At 37.7% G+C, this 21,520-nt stretch overlaps 1 protein-coding gene across 1 annotated transcript; it reads right to left on the bottom strand.

Moving 5' to 3' along the window:
- Positions 1-4,380: 4,380 nt before the first annotated feature.
- LHX3 (LIM homeobox 3) lies at positions 4,381-21,279 on the bottom strand. The gene is made up of 6 exons (XM_073541383.1): positions 21,183-21,279; positions 12,322-12,493; positions 9,723-9,925; positions 8,294-8,445; positions 7,262-7,433; positions 4,381-5,809 (listed from the first exon to the last, which is right to left on the bottom strand). Exons 1-6 carry the CDS (start codon positions 21,277-21,279, stop codon positions 5,391-5,393), a joined length of 1,215 nt encoding a protein of 404 aa, XP_073397484.1. The 3' UTR covers positions 4,381-5,390.
- Positions 21,280-21,520: the final 241 nt, after the last annotated feature.

The raw sequence follows: 21,520 nt of genomic DNA, 5'->3' as shown, positions 1-21,520 counted from the left end.
ACGACTCATTCAGCTTTATTCTCTTCTTAAGAAAATGTTATTCAGTAAGACCCAAGGCTGCACAATTACACCGTAGACAGATCTTGGGTGGGTCGCTTCAATTTATTTCCATCTTTTTTTTTAAATTGTTTTACTTTGGAAAATTAAAAAAAAAAAATCCCGAAAACGGTCATGAAAGTTAAATGTTAATGCAAACCATTTACTAAAACAATTTTTAAAGCTATCAATTTATAAGACACAAAATTCTATGGGTCTATACTGTGTAATGCAGCTGATTTCACACACAGGGTGTTTTTTTTGGGGGGGTTCGGTACTACTGCATAGCTACACGGGACCCTACGCGCCTCGGTACTTTCTTTATAAATGTCTTTGCTATGTAGACTTTTAGCTTCTAGGACCATCTTTGAAGGAAACTCATTAATGCTACTTGGAAAACAAGTATGCAAATTAGCTCTCTCCTAGAAAGAACTGGAGAAGAAAGGTCCTTGAAATTAACGATCTCCTTCTCGCAGTTTACTAGGTACTTCTAGGAACCAAAGGATGATGGTGACTTGGGGTTGACCCATGATGCGGTTGAGTTGGTAGAACTTGATATTAACCCTGTGAATGCCAATTAATTTAGTCTCAAAGGACTATAATGCAATTTACATTTAAAAAATGGCTTTCATAAAAACCTGGTTACAAGTTGCATCTGATATTGCGAAGCTGCACCAGTAGACGTGGTGGCGCTGTTTTTAGAAGGCTGTATTGTTTTCTACTTATCCCAGACAACCCATTTAGATAAAAATATATAAAATAATTGGATTCAATTTTGTTTTACATCATTCCCTTTACTAGAGGAGAAAAGTAGGACCTTTGGAGAAGAAGACAATGATATTCATGATAACTCAGGGAGGATCAGGTTGATCTTCCGATAGAGAAATGACCATAAGTAAAGTGCATATGGCCCCTACTCTGCAGAAGTCCCCAGGGCCCCCCCCAGTGGAGCGTGCCGACCATAAGAGCTTTCATGCTAGGACAGGATTATAAAGTGTTAAGAGTCCCTCGGGGGTCCTAAGGATGTGGAGATAAGATCAAGCTTTCCTTCTTTCCAGGTGGCTTTTGCGCTACCAGAATATCTCAATTAATTTAGTAATCAGTCTGGTATGAGCCCCAGTGGAAAGTAACACGTCCGTAGAATATGGGGAATGAGTAGTTTTAGAATACGCGCTATTAAATTGTGCTCAAGCGGCATCTGGGGACCCTGGATTCTCTATGAATCTGGATGGATTTAATTAATATTGGAACTGGTAACAAGATGAAGGCAGTACGATCATATAAAATGTTAGACATTTTCTTTTACATTTTTTAAGTGTTATTTCTTGGTCCTTTTTAGATTGTTTTTATTATTTTATGTTCTCTGAGTTTTTTTCTTGTATTAGATACATTGTATGAAAAAAGACCTAGTTCCACCAAGTTCACCCTTTCTCCACTCTTCATACATTTTGTCACTAAATTATTAATAACCCGCCATGTTATGTGTACTGAGGAAATCATCCAACCCTTGTATAAAAGTTATAGTGTCTGCCATTACTAAGGGTGGTTTCACATTTGCGTTCAAGGCCGCAGCGTCGGCCTGCGCATGGCCGCCGCTAAGCCCCGCCCCCTGCCGTGCCTCCGCCAGTAGCTCCGCCTACGGACGCATGATGCTGCATGCGTCCTGCGTCCCCTATCTTTAGCACTGGGGACGCAGGCCGTGCGCAGGTATGCGTTTGGTGGCGCATGCGTCCTTTTGACGCTGCGCCGAGCGCACCAAATTGCAACCTGTTGCGTTTGGTGCTGGTCGGCGCAGCGTCAAAAGGACACATGTGCTGCCAAACGCATGCCTGCGCACGGCCTGCGTCTCCAGTGCTAAAGATAGGGGACGCAGGACGCATGCAGCGTCCGTAGGCAGAGCTACTGGCAGAGGCACGGCAGGGGGCGAGGCTTAGCGGCGGCCGTGCGCAGGCCGACGCTGCGGCCTTAAACGCAAATGTGAAACCACCCTACCTCTTGTGGTCAGCATTCCACAGTCTGACTGTTCTAACTGTAAAGAACCCATTCCTATTAATCTCCTTTCTTATACCGTAATGAGTGCCCCCTGGTCCTTAGCATGGTCCTTGGAAGGAATGTCATGCACCAGTCCTTTGAACTGATCACACATATATTTATACATGTAAATGAGATCTCCTCTGAGATGCCTTTACTCTAAGATAAACAAGACCAACATTTCCAACCTTTCATCATATGAGAGGTCTCCATCCCTTGTAATAATCTAGCTGCCGCCTTTGAGATGATTCTAACTTTTGAATATCATTTTTAAAATGTTGAGCCCAAAACTGGATCCCGTATTCTAGATGTGGCCTCACCAGTGATTTACAAAGGGGTAATAATACGCTGGGATAGTGGGATTTAATCTCTCTTTTTATGCATCCTAAAATCTTGTTTGCTTTTGCGGCTGCCGCTTGACATTGACTGCTGCTCAGCTTACCTGTAACCTGAATCCACAGTTTTTCTCCTGTTCTGTAGTCCCGATTGTACTCACATTTAATGTATATGCAGCAATAGGATTACAATAACCGTAAGTTATATCATTTCATAGAAAGAAATAGCTACTCCATGTTGACAACCACACTCTGTTTTATGTCTATACAAGCATGCCAGTCTTGAGTTTTCACTGCTGACTTTTTGTCCTCTCCCTGACTGTTTGCTCCCGCCACTCCCCTGCTTGCTCCCGCCACTCCCCTGTTTGCTGCCGTTGCTCGGCTGTTTGCTGCCACCGCTCCCCTGGCTGTTTGCTGCTGCCGCACCCCTGGCTGTTTGCTCCCTCCGCTCCCCATTTCTGCTCCTCCTCTTTCAGTGATCTTGTTGGAATGCTTACATAATAAATTTCCCTGGATGGCAAGTAATGCAAACATGCCTTGCCAATTTTCTCAAAATGTCCAAAATAAGAGGCGACCTTCCAAACTCTGTGAAGAGTTTACAATTCCCCCAATCCTTAACTTCCCGAAAAGCAGCACTTCCTGAACGATTGTGTGTCATGCTGGGGGGGCTCTATTATCAGAGCTCAGGTGTCCAATTGTACAGTCATAGGTCGGGAAATAGTGTGTAGTGGGTGTTGCTAGTAAAATGGAGGTGTAGCTTGTGGGAAGTTGATAGGATTTCAAGCGGCGATCACCTGAAAAGGTCCTTTGGGATCTCACCGATACCCAGAAAGAAGGGGAGGCAATTTAATAATGTAAAAAATCATACAATGTGATTATCTGTTTTTTATTGTTAGATTCTGTCTCTCACAGGTGAAGTGTACCTACGATAAAAATTACAGACCTCTCCATTCTTTGTAGGTGGGAAAACTTGCAAAATCAGCAGTGTATCAAATACTTATTTTACCCACTGTATCAAAAAATGACTAGTTGTGAGGCACTCATGTAAAAAAAGAATTGGTAAAAATGCAATGATGACTTGGCCCATAGTATGCAAATCCTATTGCTCAGCAAGGTACTTCATTATTGAATATTATACCACTTGGTAACTAATATCTATATACATTAATTAAAATCAATTTATTTTAGATTTACCAATTTATTGTAAGACCCTGAATACAACCAATCTATTTCCACAACTAATGCAAAAATAATCATAAACTGATTTTTTTTACCATTTTAAAAAATTTTAAAAATATATTGAAGAGTAATTAAATATTGTAATAGGATTTTATAGGCCATAAACTGTATTTTCTTAGAAGCCATAAAATAATTTCTTCTCAGTAAATTTAGTCAGACGGAATTAGCATTTTTGCTGACAAATTTATTCAACGTCTTGAAATGTTTGATCATTAAGGAGCAAATAAATATTACACATTGACATACACATATTCCACAGCATTCAGCAGACGAGGAACGATTTACATACTGATTATTATTTTTTTATTATTATTATTTTTACCAATAAACCAGATTGCTTTTATTTGCTGCATTTAAAGAGAGCGACATAAAACGATACAACCGAACCATTAATGTAAAAATGAGGGTATAAATTCAATAATAAATGTATTAAAAAAAAAAATCAACAGATGATAATCCAGGGGATAACATGAACTAGAAAGAAACTTTTTTTTTAAAGAATATTTTTTTTCTTTATTTGGCAACAGATTTTAAGTGCAATTTTAGAATGTGTTCCTATAGTGTGTAAGCGATATACATGGCCATCTATAGGAAAAGGCAGTACAGCATCTGCATTGGCAGAAAAGAATTGTGAAAATGATATTTTTTTTATTTTTGAAAATTCCACAACTGATAATTTCTCGTGATTTTTTATTATTATTATTATTTTTTTTATAAAATGTTTGGTCTTGGGCTACAGATAATTTCCCTGTAAGATGTAACACATAAATACTCACTTTAGAAGTGCATTGAATATAGGACTTGGTCAAAGGTGAAAACTTGTTGGCTTCGAGACGAGGTGCAGCTTAAAACATTTGTGACCAAATACAAAATGTGAGTCCCCCCACATGCCATATAGTAAGGAGTCCTTTGATACCCCATAGGTACCAGATTTTGGGTACAACCTCTGCTCGCCTAGGGACCTTTGACATTAAAACCCATAAAACCACTGGTGAGGCCAATCTTTTTGATGGGATTTACATGTCCTCCTAGTTACATGATGTCAGAGGACACAATAGACTAGATTTGTCCATTGTCAAAAAAAACCTGTTTTTTAGATCATTGGTGGCCAAAGTGCCTGTCTCACCCATCAACTCCACCCTTTGCATTCACCTTGGTTTCTTTTATTGGGAAATTGACTAATTCTTGGCATAATAATTATTATGTTAGACAACCATTATTAAATGTCTATGGCCAGCACGGGAATGCAAAAAAAGGTTGAAAAAAATCTCTGTTCTCCATGGATGAGTATCAGTTGGGTAAGGAAAATTTATAAGAAATTGCATTATTCTAAGATCAATGGCAAATCATACAAGTCATGCCGTCTCTTTCCTTGTTTCGCTAGTTGCTTAGGTTCCTGAAATACATATAAGTCAAAAAGTTGGGTTTCCAATTAAGATGATTGGTACCGTACAGCACAAGGATAAAGGTGCAGAAGAAAGTCACTGAGATTTGTAATAGATACATAGAAGTCTCTCTTAGTCCAATATGTAGAAGTTAAGATGACACAAACCAAACGCTGAAGTCCTCGATAAATGTCCAATGTTCTCCAAAGTCCTTGCAGTGAAGAGATTCCTCTATAAACTTCCAGCCAGGTTTATCGATTGCATTATGCTCAACTTTTCATCCCCTTCCAGTGTAAAAGTTTGGACCCCACCCCATCCACATCCAAGCTTAACTCACAAATAGGAGCTTGGTTCATGTCTCGTGTCAAAACTGAGCATGGTCAACTTCATCTAACCAAGAAGCAGGACTGGCAGGAAAATCTGGATATCCACCACTACTACCAGTGGAGAGGTCAGAACTTGGTCCATTTGCGCCTAACACTCTCATGGAAGGTGGCACTCCTTGCCCACCTTGTGCCATTATACCCAATCCGGGATCAGGGAATGCCAAGCTTGAAATCAACGGCTGGTGGCCTGGCATTGGCTGTAATGATGCTGGAGACTGAGGTATTCCGTAGGGGCTGTTGGACCGTAGGTCATGATACTGGTCTGAAGCTGGGATGCCACCATGTTCCAAAGAGAAGGCACCATTGCTTCCAGCCTGTCTGCCCAGAACTGGAGATGCCTCATTTAAAGTGTTATAAATCCCATTGGAATGGTTCATTTCTGAGATGGTGGGCTCATCTGAAATGAAAGAACATAGTTCATCAGATTTAGGCTTTAGGTCAGCATGAGTAATATGTTTTTACCATGTCATGTTTAAAAAAAAAAAAAACAAGCAAAAAAAACAACTAAATGAGTTAGCCACCGGGGCTATTTTAGCCTCTAACTTCCTGTCCTTTCTTGCAGAATCTTCAACAATATTCTGATAGCACCGTATCACAGCTCACCTCCTCCTCCTGTACAATAACTAATCTGATAACACCTCTATATACCGTGAATAACACATGATCCACCAATAAGAATAAGTGATGTAACAGTTCACCTCCCCCCCTGTACAATTACTGATAACACCCTTATATACAGTAGATAACACAGGATCCACCATTCACAATAGGTGATGTAACAGCTCACCTCCTCCCCTGTGCAATGACTGATATAACACCTCTATATACAGTAGATACCACAGGATCACCCATTCACAATAGGTGATGTCACAGCTCACCTCCTCCCCCTATACTATGACTGATAACACCTCTATATACAGTAGAGAAAACAGGATACTCCACTTATGATAGATGATGTCACAGCTCACCTCCTCTTGTACGATAACAGATAACATCTCTATATACAGTAGATAATACAGGATCCACCATTCACAATAGATGTTGTCACAGCTCACTTCCTCCTCCTGTACAATGACTGATAACATCTTTATATACAGTAGATAACACAGGATCCACCAGTCACAATAGGTGATGTCATAGCTCACCCCCTCCTGTACAATGAGGAATAACACCTCTATATACAGCAGCTATCACAGGATGTACAGTTAGGTCCATATATATTTGGACAGAGACAACATTTTTCTAATTTTGGTTCTAGACATTACCACAATGAATTTTAAACAAAACAATTCAGATGCAGTTGAACCTCAGACTTTCAGCTTTCATTTGAGGGTATCCACATTAAAATTGGATCAAGGGTTTAGGCGTTTCAGCTCTTTAACATGTGCCACCCTGTTTTTAAAGGGACCAAAAGTAATTGGACAATTGACTCCAAGGCTATTTCATGGACAGGTGTGGGCAATCCCTTTGATTTGAGTATTGGGACATTTTCTGATGACACTTTCCCTTTAAGGATATATTGAGGATGTTTTCTAGCGGTGCCAGCAATAGTTTGGGTGATAATGCAGGTAAAAGTATTAACTGGCTATTGGGCATCAGACCTGCTGTATTTCTAGCTAACGCATAACAATACCTTCTTATAAGCTCAAAAATATCTACCCCAATGACAAGGCAGGTATCGATAGAGGGTGCAGAGGTAGCCACACACCGGGAGTCCTGGTGCCACAGAAAAAGACTCATATGGGGCGCAGGGCCACTTCATCGGACAAGATCCGCTTCTCCGTTATGTCTAGCTGTGGCTATAACTTTTTAGGTAATCGTCGATATATCCAAAACAACAAGTTCCTACCTGTAAAGGAAACTTCTGCATCGCTGTCCGGACCTTCTTCCTGGATACTGTCCTTATCAGATTTAGAATTTCCTCTCGACCTTTTCATGTTTCTGAAGTACTGCCCCCATCGTTGTCTTCCAGCATCTTTTTTTAATCTTTTTTCTTTTGCTCTTCTATTTTGGAACCAAACCTTGCAACATAATAATGCAGAAATCATCATCATTAGTCTATATACATTTGTATCTAAAACAAACAAACAACAAAATAGATTTCTTTGAAAATTCACATGGTAAAAACAAATTAAAACTTTTTTTTTAATTTTTATCCATTTTATTTTTATCAATTTAAAAAAAAAATAAACAAATGTATAAAATATTTAATTAAAATAGTTCCAATGAAAACACAAATAACTACATTTTTAAAAATTGTCAAAATCAAAGTTATATCACATTTACGCTCATTAATATTTATTTTTTTTTACAGTTTTATTAAACAGATATATTTAGCTGTTTCACTTTTTGTTGTTATTTATATTTTTTATATCTGATATATCCGTAGTGTGTCGGTCATAAAAATAGAAAATATCTCCTAATAGTTTTAATGATTGCCCCATTACATCATAATTCCATAGTGATTCCTTGGGGCGGATGATAAAACTTTTATTGGAAGATAGTTTTCATTTTTATATAAATAAGTTCAAAATTATGATTTCATTGAAAAAATTCTAAAAGAAAAATATATATTTAATAATGACCAAAGCCAATGAAAAATAAATTAACAAATGCAATTATAAATAACTATAATAAAATAATTATCAATAATAACATAACATTGAAAAAATTCATAAAATAATGTATTCAATAAATACATTAAAAAATGTATCATAAAGCTTCTGTTTTCATGTAATTAAAGAATAAGAAAAAATTAGCTTCATCTGCTGGAAATCAAATATAAATGCCTGCACTTTACGCGGTAATATGTGAGTGGCGGTTTTTCTCCCCATATATAATGAACATACATTTTCCTATTAACATGCAGATCAGTCCTTACCTGCACCACTCTCATATCCAGGCCTGTCTCCGATGACAGCTGCTCTCTGACGTGTCTGGCAGGTTTTGGGGAGTTGTTGTAGGCATTTTTCAGTGTCTCCAGCTGCTTTGCAGTAATGGTCGTCCTTGGCCTTTTGGCTGTCGATTCAGCTTCTGTAATATATGGGGGCAGGGAAGGATTTTATACTCTTGTTTGTAATTTTTTGTTTTTTAATAGAAGGACTTTCTATTACAGAAATTCTGAATTTGGTTTTGCAAATTTGTTTCTAAAATTCTTCAACTATTATTTTTTGACATAGTAAATAAATAAGTACCGTAAATAGTAAAAGAAGTTAATTTTATTTCGTTTTACCAAAAAAAATATTAAATGTGGGCTTTCTCGCCTTTATATAACCAAAAAGCAATAAGATTTAATTCTACCTTTTATTTTATATCAATATAGTTACAAAAATGTTATAAATCTGTTTCCATTCTATTAAATTACTTTTTTTAGCCCAATTTGATGTTTTTTTAGCAAAATTGCATTATAACCTAATTGATAAATATCACTTAATTTACTCTTATAATATAATTTTTTATTGTGAATCTAAATAGAAAATATATTTGCATTTTAATAATTGTTTTAAACGTGTGAAGCCTTGTCCTGTTGCCTATCTTTTGACAAGGAGAGGTCCAAATATTATGTTATTATATGGTTATAATAATTATATAGTTATAGTTATTAACACCGACATTCTAGCTTTTTAAAGCCATAAACCAAATAAATTATAGATTTTATGCATTTATTAAAAACAAATTGTGGTCATGTTTTTTTTTTAAATGCCATTGTAAAGGGTTTTTTTAAACCTTAATTAAAAATTATTTTAAAAAAATTAAAACTTTTATTCAAAATTAATAAATTTTATTTTCAATTTTATCTTAGGTTTTTTTCCCCAGGTTTTTAATTTCATGAGAAATACAATGCTATCAGTGCAAATCTAATAAAATATAGATGTACATTAAATAAAATGGGGGGGAGACAGACTTTTTCTGAATCTGTAACTTTTTTTTTTTTTTTTTAGACTTTTTCTGGGGATTAGACAGCCCCGAGACATGCAGCCTTGGGGAATCGAATATATTTTTTGAGCACGCCAAAGACACTCGATTAGCACCAGAGCATGCTCGGATAGTGCCCTGATATCAGCCATTTCTAGCTGGGGAGTTCTAGACTATAAGGTTGTTCCTGTAATTACAGCCAGAAACTCCAGAATGATCCCTACTTCCATGATCATTATCTCCTCTCACTTCTCCCCAGTCTTGTGTACATACATGTCAGTTATTGGGTGCATCGTCACCGTCAGATCTATATATTGTGCATATATGGCCAATAATAGATGCCGAAGTTGAGCCCCAGTAGGACATTGCCGCTTGCAGTGTGCACAGTGCCGTACCTCTCTGCTTTGCCGTTTCGTAGTCGGCCTTGCACACCAGCCTACTGTCCTCCATTAGGTAAAACTCATCCCCGGTAGCTAGCTGCCGTTTACACACAATGCAGGAGAAGCAATGCAGGTGGTACACAAACTCCTGGGCGCGTCTCACCACCTGGGTGGGGGGAATCCCTTGTTGGCAGGCTGCACATTTTGTCCCAAACCTCCTAGAGACAAAAAAAATAGAAATAATCAGATTTATAATAGAAATGTATCTTATGTATCACATGTAGCTATTTGCCATATTTGAGTTTTTTTTCCCCCACTAGTCACTGGTGATGCCCTCCATGTACAAAAGAGAGGGGCGGCTTTGTAAGAAATTCTCCTCTGTAATAGGGGAGAAGCTTGGGCAGCTGCCTGCACTTCTCCTATTGTACATACTCGGGGGCGGAATTAGAAAGGCCTCCACCCCTGAGTAACTATGGTCACGGGTTCCTCACCCACCACCATGCTATGGTAAGGCTGTAATGGCAGGGGTTGTATGGAAAATGGGGCGTTAGTGGTCACCCTAATAGAGGAATGCAGCAGCATCACATGTGGATACACAGACCGTTAAAGGAGCACAATTCTACCTCGAAGAGGCAAAAACTTCATGGTTACACGTAGAGGCACAGCATCATGGTGGTTGCAGATAGTCCAACTTTGTTTAATACTGGAACACTGGCAGGAGAGTGTTCACTCCTTCGATGCCAAGCATATTTCCACCTATGACACAGTGGTCTGCTACATAGCCCACAAATCCACAGTCTCTGGTGGTACATAATCTCAGTGGCACTTACTATTAGCAGTTTCTGCCCTGCCTGGCACTTACTATTAGCAGTTTCTGCCCTGCCTGGCACTTACTATTAGCAGTTTCTGCCCTGCCTTGAACTTACTATTAGCAGTTTCTGCCCTGCCTGGCCCTTACTATTGGCAGTTTCTGCCTGGCACTTACTATTGGCTGTTTCTGCCCTGCCGGGCACTTACTATTAGCAGTTTCTACACTACCTGGCACCTACTATTAGCAGTTTCTGCCCTGACTGGTACTTACTATTAGCAGCTTCTGCCCTGCCTGGCACTTACTATTAGCAGTTTCTACACTACCTGGCACCTACTATTAGCAGTTTCTGCCCTGCCTGGCACTTACTATTATGCAAAGAAAGTCCGTGGAGCCTCAGTTAAGAGACTCAAACACGGGACTAGCCAGATCTTCCTCCAGGGAAGGACCCAGCCAAGGGGTGGCTCCTTTCGGAAACCACCATTACCACCATATTAAGTGGCCCTTTAAGTCAATATCCAGCTCTTTACGAGTTTACAGATATGACAAGGGAAATACCAAGGCAAGGTATCCATCCACTGACAGCTGTTTCAGGGTGTTGCCCCTCATCAGTGAGGAGTAGGATTCTGGCTAGGTGGGAGCAATGCCTAGTAGACCAACATCATGAAACAATCACTGACCTCTTTCTGCCCTGCCTGGCACAAGCTCTCCAGCAGTTTCTGCCCTACCGAACACTTACTATTAGCAGCTTCTGCCCTGCCTGGCACTTACTATTAGCAGTTTCTGCCCTGCCTGGCACAAGCTCTCCAGCAGTTTCTGCCCTGCCTAACACTTACTATTAGCAGCTTCTGCCTTGCCTGGCACAAGCTTTCCAGCAGTTTTCGTTCTGTTTGGTTCCCCACCACTTCTCCGACCCGACTCCATTAACTACAACTTGGAGCCACTTCCACCCGACTTGGTCACCCCAACTCCCCACATTTGCACCAAACCTCTCAATATATATCGTATGCCCCTCTCCCTCTCTGGGGTGGCACGTCCTAACCTGATCTCTGATCCCAGGTAGCCATCACAGAGTCCTATTGAAATTTTAACAGAGGCTTAAAGAGTAACTTAACTCCTTGCTTATTTTTTGATAATTTTGTTCAGAATTGGATATTTGTAACACTTTACAAATATCTTTAATATGGGATTTGTCTTTATTCCTATAAAAAAATTGCATGTAAGTTGCTTTTTGTTTTCGTATATGTACCTACCTACTGTCAATGTAATGCCTTTATGCATCTGTATCTGTACTTATTCCTGCCTTGCTGCTGTAATGCTCTGAATTTCCCCATGGTGGGACGATTAAAGGATTATCTTATCTTATCTTATCTTATCTTCCAGACCCCTGCTTTTCCCCCAGTTTATTTGCTTGCCTTCACCTGCATTGATATCATAACGTATTCATTTGGAGTACAGATGATGGCAGTGATGGGTCAGCTCAGCATCCATGCCTCATGAACTCTGGGGAGAAGCTGCTGCTAGGAATTGTTCTGATAAGCAGGAGACAGGAACTGAGCCATCACTACCATCATCTGTACTCCACATGAGTACATTCTGGTATTGATGTAGATGAACGCAGGCAAGTAGACTGGGGAAAAATTTGAATTGACCTACCCCGATATCATGATATTGAATGACGCAGCGTATGTTTTATTAGGAAGCAAATTGTAGGGTCTTTTTCATAAAGATCTAAAAAAATGCCTAAAAAATGAAATCTTGAGCTGCGTTCACACATGTATCATCTATGGTGGCAGTGACACTTACTTGAAGAAGTCGTCTTTGCAGTAGACGCTGTCCCCTCTGCTGAAGCACTTCTCGGCCAGCTGGATCTGACAGTCATTGCACTTGAGGCATTTACTGTGCCAGTGTCTGTCCAACACTTTAAGAATAAATCTGTCCATGATGTGTTGATTGCAGCCGGCACACAATGGGATTTCTGCAAGAAGAAAGCACAGACATCTATTCTCCAGCCAAGAGCCAAGTCACTGGGTCATACAGCAGCTATGGGGGATGCTCAGATAGCAGCCAAACCTGGACTCTGGGAATCCCCTCTGCCACACAACATACCAGGATCATACAGATTGGAGCCGAAATATGCACAAGCAAGAGATTAAGAAAATCCAGCTTTAGGGAAAAAATAATCCTGGCAAACCCTCTAAAACATAAACTTCTCACTGCCTGCAGCAACCACTAGGTGGAGCCAAAGAGTTTGCACATTCCATGTATGAACAGTACACAGTGTTAGCTCCCCCTAGTGGTGACTGCGGGTGGACATGAAATTCTCATTTAGCTTGGTGTATGCTCTTCTCCATTTGAGGCTGTTGAGATGTGTGGGAGATTATCCAGTCATTACCAACAAGTGTGTTGAGGTAGTCCTGCCCTGAAATTATGAAAATAATAAAAATACTATAAAAAAAAGGACTAATGCATATCCAGCCTAATAATGAAGATGGTTATCTGTAAAGCGCTGTGAAAATTAATGGTGCTATATAATTTATAAAGACCAAACATTATACAAAAGAACTAAAAAATATGTAACTTGAATGTTCCAATAACCTAGTAATAATATTTATATATCTGTGTGTGGCTGCTCCATAGACCCTAGTGGTAGTCGAACATCTCACACTTCTGCCGGACTGTTCCTAAATACAGATCCTAACAATGATGGTACCTGACTAATGAGAACACAATGGCCAGCCATCATTACACCCCGCCTATAGGGCCACACAGGAGCAGAGCTGCCCCCATACACCACAAAGAGCTCACACCTCCAAGACATCACTAATTATACCATGGGATATGCTTACAAAAGGTGTATATATATATATATATATATATATATATATTCACAGAAATGACACATTTTAGGAATATGACAGTGAGTTGTGTGTGTATATATATATATGTATAATGTGTGTGTGCATGTGTGTATATATATATATATACACTCACTGGCCACTTTATTAGGTACACCTGTCCAACTGTGTGTTAAGACTTAATTTCTAATCAGCCAATCACATGGCGGCAACTCAGTGCATTTAGGCATGTAGACATGGTCAAGACAATCTCCTGCAGTTCAAACCGAGCATCAGTATGGGGAAGAAAGGTGATTTGAGTGCCTTTGAACGTGGCATGATTGTTGGTGCCAGAAGGGCTGGTCTGAGTATTTCAGAAACTGCTGATCTACTGGGATTTTCACGCACAACCATCTCTAGGGTTTACAGAGAATGGTCCGAAAAAGAAAAAAAAATCCAGTGAGCGGCAGTTCTGTGGCCGGAAATGCCTTGTTGATGCCAGAGGTCAGAGGAGAATGGGCATACTGGTTCGAGCTGATAGAAAGGCAACAGTGACTCAAATTGCCACCCGTTACAACCAAGGTAGGCAGAAGAGCATCTCTGAACGCACAGTGCGTCGAACTTTGAGGCAGATGGGCTACAGCAGCAGAAGACCACACTGGGTACCACTCCTCTCAGCTAAGAACAGGCATCTGATGGCTACTTTCAGCAGGATAATGCGCCATGTCATAAAGCTCGAATCATCTCAGATTGGTTTCTTGAACATGACAATGAGTTCACTGTACTCAAATGGCCTCCTCAGTCACCAGATCTCAATCCAATAGAGCATCTTTGGGATGTGGTGGAACGGGAGATTCGCATCAGGGATGTGCAGCCGACAAATCTGCGCCAACTGTGTGATGCCATCATGTCAATATGGTCCAAAATCTCTGAGGAATGCTTCCAGCACCTTGTTGAATCTCTGCCACGAAGAATTGAGGCAGTTCTGAAGGCAAAAGGGGGTCCAACCCGTTACTAGCATGGTGTACCTAATAAAGTGGCCAGTGAGTGTATATATATACATACACACACACATTATGGACAGATGTGTGTATAATATATATATATATGTATATACAGTCATGGCCAAAAGTATTGACACCCCTGCAATTCTGTCAGATAATACTCAGTTTCTTCCTGAAAATGATTGCAAACACAAATTCTTTGGTATTATTATCTTCATTTAATTTGTCTTAAATGAAAAAACACAAAAGAGAATGAAGCAAAAAGCAAAACATTGATCATTTCACACAAAACTCCAAAAATGGGCCGGACAAAAGTATTGGCACCCTCAGCCTAATACTTGGTTGCACAACCTTTAGCCAAAATAACTGCGACCAACTGCTTCCGGTAACCATCAATGAGTTTCTTACAATGCTCTGCTGGAATTTTAGACCATTCTTCTTTGGCAAACTACTCCAGGTCCCTGATATTTGAAGGGTGCCTTCTCCAAACTGCCATTTTTAGATCTCTCCACAGGTGTTCTATGGGATTCAGGTCTGGACTCATTGCTGGCCACCTTAGAAGTCTCCAGTGCTTTCTCTCAAACCATTTTCTAGTGCTTTTTGAAGTGTGTTTTGGGTTATTGTCCTGCTGGAAGACCCATGACCTCTGAGGTAGACCCAGCTTTCTCACACTGGGCCCTATATTATGCTGCAAAATTTGTTGGTAGTCTTCTGACTTCATAATGCCAAGCACACGGTCAAGCAGTCCAGTGCCAGAGGCAGCAAAGCAACCCCAAAACATCAGGGAACCTCCGCCATGCTTGACTGTAGGGACCGTGTACTTTTCTTTGAATGCCTCTTTTTTCTCCTGTAAACTCTATGTTGATGCTTTTGCCCTAAAAGCTCTACTTTTGTCTCATCTGACCAGAGAACATTCTTCCAAAATGTTTTAGGCTTTTTCAGGTAAGTTTTGGCAAACTCCAGCCTGGCTTTTTTATGTCTCGGGGTAAGAAGTGGAGTCTTCCTGGGTCTCCTACCATACAGTCCCTTTTCATTCAGATGCCGACGGATAGTACGGGTTGACACTGTTGTACCCTCGGACTGCAGGGCAGCTTGAACTTGTTTGGATGTTAGTGGAGGTTCTTTATCCAACATTCGCACAATCTTGCATTGAAATCTCTTGTCAATTTTTCTTTTCCGGCCACATCTAGAGAGGTTAGCCACAGTGCCATGGGCTTTAAACTTCTTGATGACACTGCGCACGGTAGACACAGGAACATTCAGGTCTTTGGAGATGGACTTGTAGCCTTGAGATTGCTCATGCTTCCTCACAATTTGGTTTCTCAAGTCCTCAGACAGTTCTTTGGTCTTCTTTCTTTTCTCCATGCTCAATGTGGTACACACAAGGACACAGGACAGAGGTTGAGTCAACTTTAATCCATGTCAACTGGCTGCAAGTGTGATTTAGTTATTGCCAACACCTGTTAGGTGCCACAGGTAAGTTACAGGAGCTGTTAATTACACAAATTAGAGAAGCATCACATGATTTTTCGAACAGTGCCAATACTTTTGTCCACCCTCTTTGTTATGTTTGGTGTGGAATTATATCCAATTTGGCTTTAGGACAATTCTTTTTGTGTTTTTTCATTTAAGACAAATTAAATGAAGATAATAATACCAAAGAATTTGTGTTTGCAATCATTTTCAGGATGAAACTGAGTATTATCTGACAGAATTGCAGGGGTGTCAATACTTTTGGCCATGACTGTATATACACACATTATACATACATATACACACACATTGTACATATATACACATTATGGACAGATTTATATATATACATATATGCACACACATTACACATTATGGACAGATGTGTATATATATATACACACACACTATAGATATATACATTATGTATACACTGTACGTATAATGTGTGTATATATATATAAACACACATATATATGCATAGTGTGTGTGTGTGTGTATATATATATACACATCTGTCCATAATGTATAATGTGTGTGCATATACATATACATACATTTGTCCATAATATATATATATATTTACACACATATTATGCATATTTCTACACATTATGGACAGATTTATATATTTATATATATACACATTTTGTCCATAATGCGTGTATGCATGTATAATGTGTGTGTGTGGGTGTATATATATGTATGTATATATATGTATTTATATAAATCTGTCCATAATGTGTAGAAATATGCATAATATGTGTGTAAACATATATATATATAATGTATATATATTATGGACAGATGTGTGTGCATATATATGTATAATGTGTGTATCTATATATACATATCTTTCCATAATGTGTGTGTGTGTGTATATATACATATATGTATAGTGTGTGTGTGTAGATATATATGTATAGTGTGTGTGTGTAGATATATATGTATAGTGTGTGTGTGTAGATATATATGTATAGTGTGTGTGTGTAGATATATATGTATAGTGTGTGTGTGTAGATATATATGTATAGTGTGTGTGTGTAGATATATATGTATAGTGTGTGTGTGTAGATATATATGTATAGTGTGTGTACATATATATGTATAGTGTGTGTGTGTACATATATATGTATAGTGTGTGTGTAGATATATGTATATATATATACATATATACACTGTATTATAGACAAACAAGAGAAGATGCATATAGACACATATATTAGATATAAGCTGATAGAGTTTTTGCATTTGTATACAAGAGGATTTTAATGATGAACCTTGAGGGTTTTGCTACCTTCTTTGCATAAAAAGTGCAGATTTTACTTTTCTATCTGTAGATGTATATAATATTAGATAGACATGTTAAATCATACACAGATATTAGATGATGGATATTAGAACTAGAAGACAAAAATCTGGTTGAATCCACCATCTCTATACAATCATCTTATGTATAAATAATATCCATATATCTCATGTCTGTCTATCTATTAACCTATTATTATCATGTATATATTCATGATCTGTTATCTTGTGTGTGTGTGTGTATATGTATATATATATATATATATATATATATATATATAATCATTATTATATTTTGTTATCTATCATTATTAAATGACAATATTATGGATTGGTAATAAAAACTCCTTTCCGTTTGATAATTGGTAGATCTGCTCCTCTCCACATGTGAGGTGCTGGTCACAGGGACCTTACAGTAAGTGTGACAGGAAACCCCCTGTTCTTCCAGCTTAGGTTAGACAATGATAGTAAATAGTGATTGAGAAAGCAGGTACAGGACAGATACAGACAGGGATGTGATGGGTCTTTAGAAAGATGGACAATTAGTAGGTAGATATTACTTTAATGAATAACAGGTATCCAGACAAATGTCCACTATCCATTAATTCCAGGGAAGAGCATTTTATTACTCTAAATGTTGGAAATTAAAAATGTTGGAAATTAGCTTTATATGATGTCCAGTATCATTTTATTACCATATTCCCATACTGATAGCACACAACATTATATATCCTATATATGTGACCAATAGATATGTACATCTTACATAGATAGATAGATATTAGATAGATATAAAATGGATAGGTACATCTTATATAGATAGATATTAGATAGATAGATAGATAGATAGATAGATAGAAGCTGAATAAATTATAGGTAGATAAATGATAGATAGAAGATGGATATAGGATTGGAAGAATGGAGGAATAGAAAGATATGGGATAGAGAGATAAATAGATAGATAGATAATAACATAGTAATATAGTAACATAGTTATTAAGGTTGAAGGAAGACTTTATGTCCATCTAGTTCAACCCATAAACCGATAGATAGATAGATAGATAGATAGATAGATAGATAGATAGATAGATAGATAGATAGATAGATAGATAGATAGATATGGGATAGATAGATAGATATTAGATAGATATGAGATAGATATGGGATAGATAGATAGATAGATAGATAGATAGATAGATATGGGATAGATAGATAGATAGATAGATATGGGATAGATAGATAGATAGATAGATAGATAGATAGATAGATAGATAGATAGATAGATAGATAGATATGGGATAGATATGGGATAGATAGATAGATATGGGATAGATAGATAGATAGATAGATAGATATGGGATAGATAGATAGATAGATATGACATAAAAATAAATAAATATGACATAGATAATAGATATTATGTATTTTTTCTGTCTTATATGATATATACGCATAATTAAAATATCCATCCATCTGTCCCCTCCAGGTGTTGGAGCTGTCCCTGTAGTGCAGGTAGCGGGAAGCAGCTCCTCTGCACCATTAATTATGGATCTGCCTTTATTCTCTCACCTGGAGGCAGCGGCTCTCGTCTTTTGTCTGTGTGTTGTCTGATAAAATGTTAATGTCTCTATATATCTTTTCCTTTCTTTTCTTTGTTGTTGTTTAGAGCTGACAATTGTTAGAATAAAAAAAAATGTTCAAGTTTGTTCCGAATAATGAAGCCATCACTTGTTGGATCAGTTCCTTCCCCGACACTGGCTGCAGTATCCCGGGAGCTGCTCCCCGGCACCGTGCGACCAACTCCACCCAATCCTCCTCTAGTACACAGCATATTATATAGCAGCCTCCCTCTCGGGAAATGGGGGGAAGATATTGGTGGAATGACTGCAGATTACGAAGCATCTTTGTTTTTTTAATTTTTACTTCTCATACATATGATTCTGTGTGTGTGTATATACATATATATATGATGTCTACAAATCTACTTCTATAGACACAGCTAAATCTATCAAATAACCATTTTATTTCTTTCCGGTTTTTTAACATTTTCTAACTAATTTTATATACTCTGGAAAAATCTATAGTAATTACTTTTTATATTTAACGTTTATTGGCAGCACTTAGATATGTAGGATCGGATAGCATTGGTTATCAAGAACATTCTTCAAAGTATGCAATAATGCAGGAACTATAATGATTTTATACACATATATATATATACTGCTCAAAAAAATAATGGGAACACTACAACATACGATGTGGTATTTTAGTGTTCCCTTTATTTTTTTGAGCAGTATATATATATATATATATATATATATATATATATATATGTATATATATATATTTTATAGGAAAGATAAAAATACACAGAAAAAAGTCCTGTTATTATGGTTTTGTTTCTGTCTGCTCAGTAGTTAATAATAAAAGGGTTCCCTTCTATTGCACCATGGAGTCTATATAGGTGATTGTAGATGTAGCACATGGATGTGTAGGATCTAGGGATTCTGAGTATAGAAGGGAATATAGCAAGTATTGTATTGTCTTCTATATTATACCAAAATTAGTATTTTTCTTTAGTATCTTTTTATTGAATTTTTTTATTACAACATTAAACATCAACAGATCAAAATATACCCAAAAAATTATTAAGGACAAAGCCTTATAATTATTATAGATATATAATAAGCTAGCGAAAAATAATGTTATGATACATCAAAACATATGGTAAGATATTAAAAGGCAATAAGGAACAACTTCATAGAAAATGTGATAATATAATTTATATAACAAGAAGAAAAATGTAAAATATGACTTCTACTGATATGTTATCATGACAGAATTTCTTTAAAAAAAAAAATCTAACTTGCGAAAATTAAATCTGTCCGAAGGTAATAAAATATTATAGAATAAAATGTAAAAATCAGAGACAAATTACTGTATGATAAATTATGATAAGGTAGAATGAGGATAATCATTGAAAATTAAAATATCTAAAATAATAAAAAATTAAGAAAAATATATAGAAAATTAAAATAACTAAAATCATAGCATGAGAATGAAAATATCTAGAACATTCAAATATTCAAAGTAATATATAATAGATTAAAAAATAGAATACTAAAATCAGAATAAGAATGGGAATATCTAGAAAATTAAAATGTATAAAATCATAGAAAAGAAATTAACATATCTAGAAAATTAAAAATATAGAAAAGTAATGAAAAATATCTATAAACTTAAGATCTGAAAAATACATAAAATCCTAGAAAAATAATGAAAATATCTAGAAAATTCAAACTCTCAAAGTAATATATAATAGATATAAAATGGAATCTAATTTTTTTTTAGATTTGAAAGCGGGAAAGTCTTATCATTTAGTAGGATAATTCTATAAATTATATTTAGTTATTTTGGTTCCTGTTATATGTCAGGGTGCAGTAATGACATCGTTAGATATAATAGTAATAGAGTATATTCATAGCATAATGAATAGAAGATAATAAACCTATTGTACAGTAGTAGGATCTAATAATAGGGCACATACTGATCGGAATAGTGAGGACTCTGGTTGCACAGGGGAATATAGGATATATATAGGATTATATATCACTCTGCACAATGTGGGCATCTACTGCTATGATCCAGAGGGGTTAGTATAAAGAAGTGTGCTATATAATAAGCAGATATATGGTCCTTTCTGTATCTAATACATGGACTAATCCTTCCTTGGTCCTGTTGCATCTCTGGGGCTCTATTTCCCAAGCTTTGTTACAGGTGTAATATGAGGGATGGATGGAGGAGCTGCAGGTGGCTTTGGTTTAGGGTCCTAGTTATGGCAGCTGGGTGGGATTATATGATTTCCTATGTGGTCTATGGGGGGCATAGATTATATGCCATTATGCTCAGTGTAGATTATAACCTGGAGCCTTGTCCATGGTGCTGAAGATGAACAGAGCAGGTGGTGGATGCAGCCATCAGCTGCTGTACTATTGGAGTGTTATCACATTGCATGTAGGGATCACCCATCAGGCTGGTCACCTACCTTTCCTCAGGTCTTCATTCTGAGCCAGAAGAGCAAACAACATGTCAGCACTAGCAGACTCCTTGCTGGGTGTCACCTCCTTCAAAGCATGATCCATCTCTCATCTCTTCCCCAAAGCTTGGGCTTTGCCCCCTTCCTCCCCACCCCCCCAATCAGTAGTGAACCCCAATCTCCAGCACCAGTCCTGGAGTGTAGGGTCCCAGCACAGTCAATCAGTGTGGATCCTGGAGCTGGCACAGCTGCTCTGAGCTCCTGCAGGAAGACCAGTGCTGCTGGCTGAGCTGGAGGCTGTTGTACGCTCATCGGACACCAGGGGGAGTGTGTGAGCGCCATACACC

Source organism: Dendrobates tinctorius, unplaced genomic scaffold (genome assembly GCF_039654945.1).
Source record: "Dendrobates tinctorius isolate UK_male_01 unplaced genomic scaffold, ASM3965494v1 ptg000120l, whole genome shotgun sequence".
Classification (NCBI taxonomy): Eukaryota; Metazoa; Chordata; class Amphibia; order Anura; family Dendrobatidae; genus Dendrobates; species Dendrobates tinctorius.
Note: the sequence above shows the minus strand (reverse complement) of the source record. Positions and strands in the feature narration are given on the sequence as shown.

Coding starts and splice junctions, on each gene's coding strand:
- LHX3 (XM_073541383.1), bottom strand. CDS start 21,279: ATGGATCATGCTTTGAAGGAGGTGACACCCAGCAAGGAGTCTGCTAGT. Junction 12,494..21,182: donor GAATGAAGACCTGAGGAAAG/GTAGGTGACCAG, acceptor TTCTTCTTGCAG/AAATCCCATTGTGTGCCGGC. Junction 8,446..9,722: donor CGAAACGGCAAAGCAGAGAG/GTACGGCACTGT, acceptor CATATATTACAG/AAGCTGAATCGACAGCCAAA.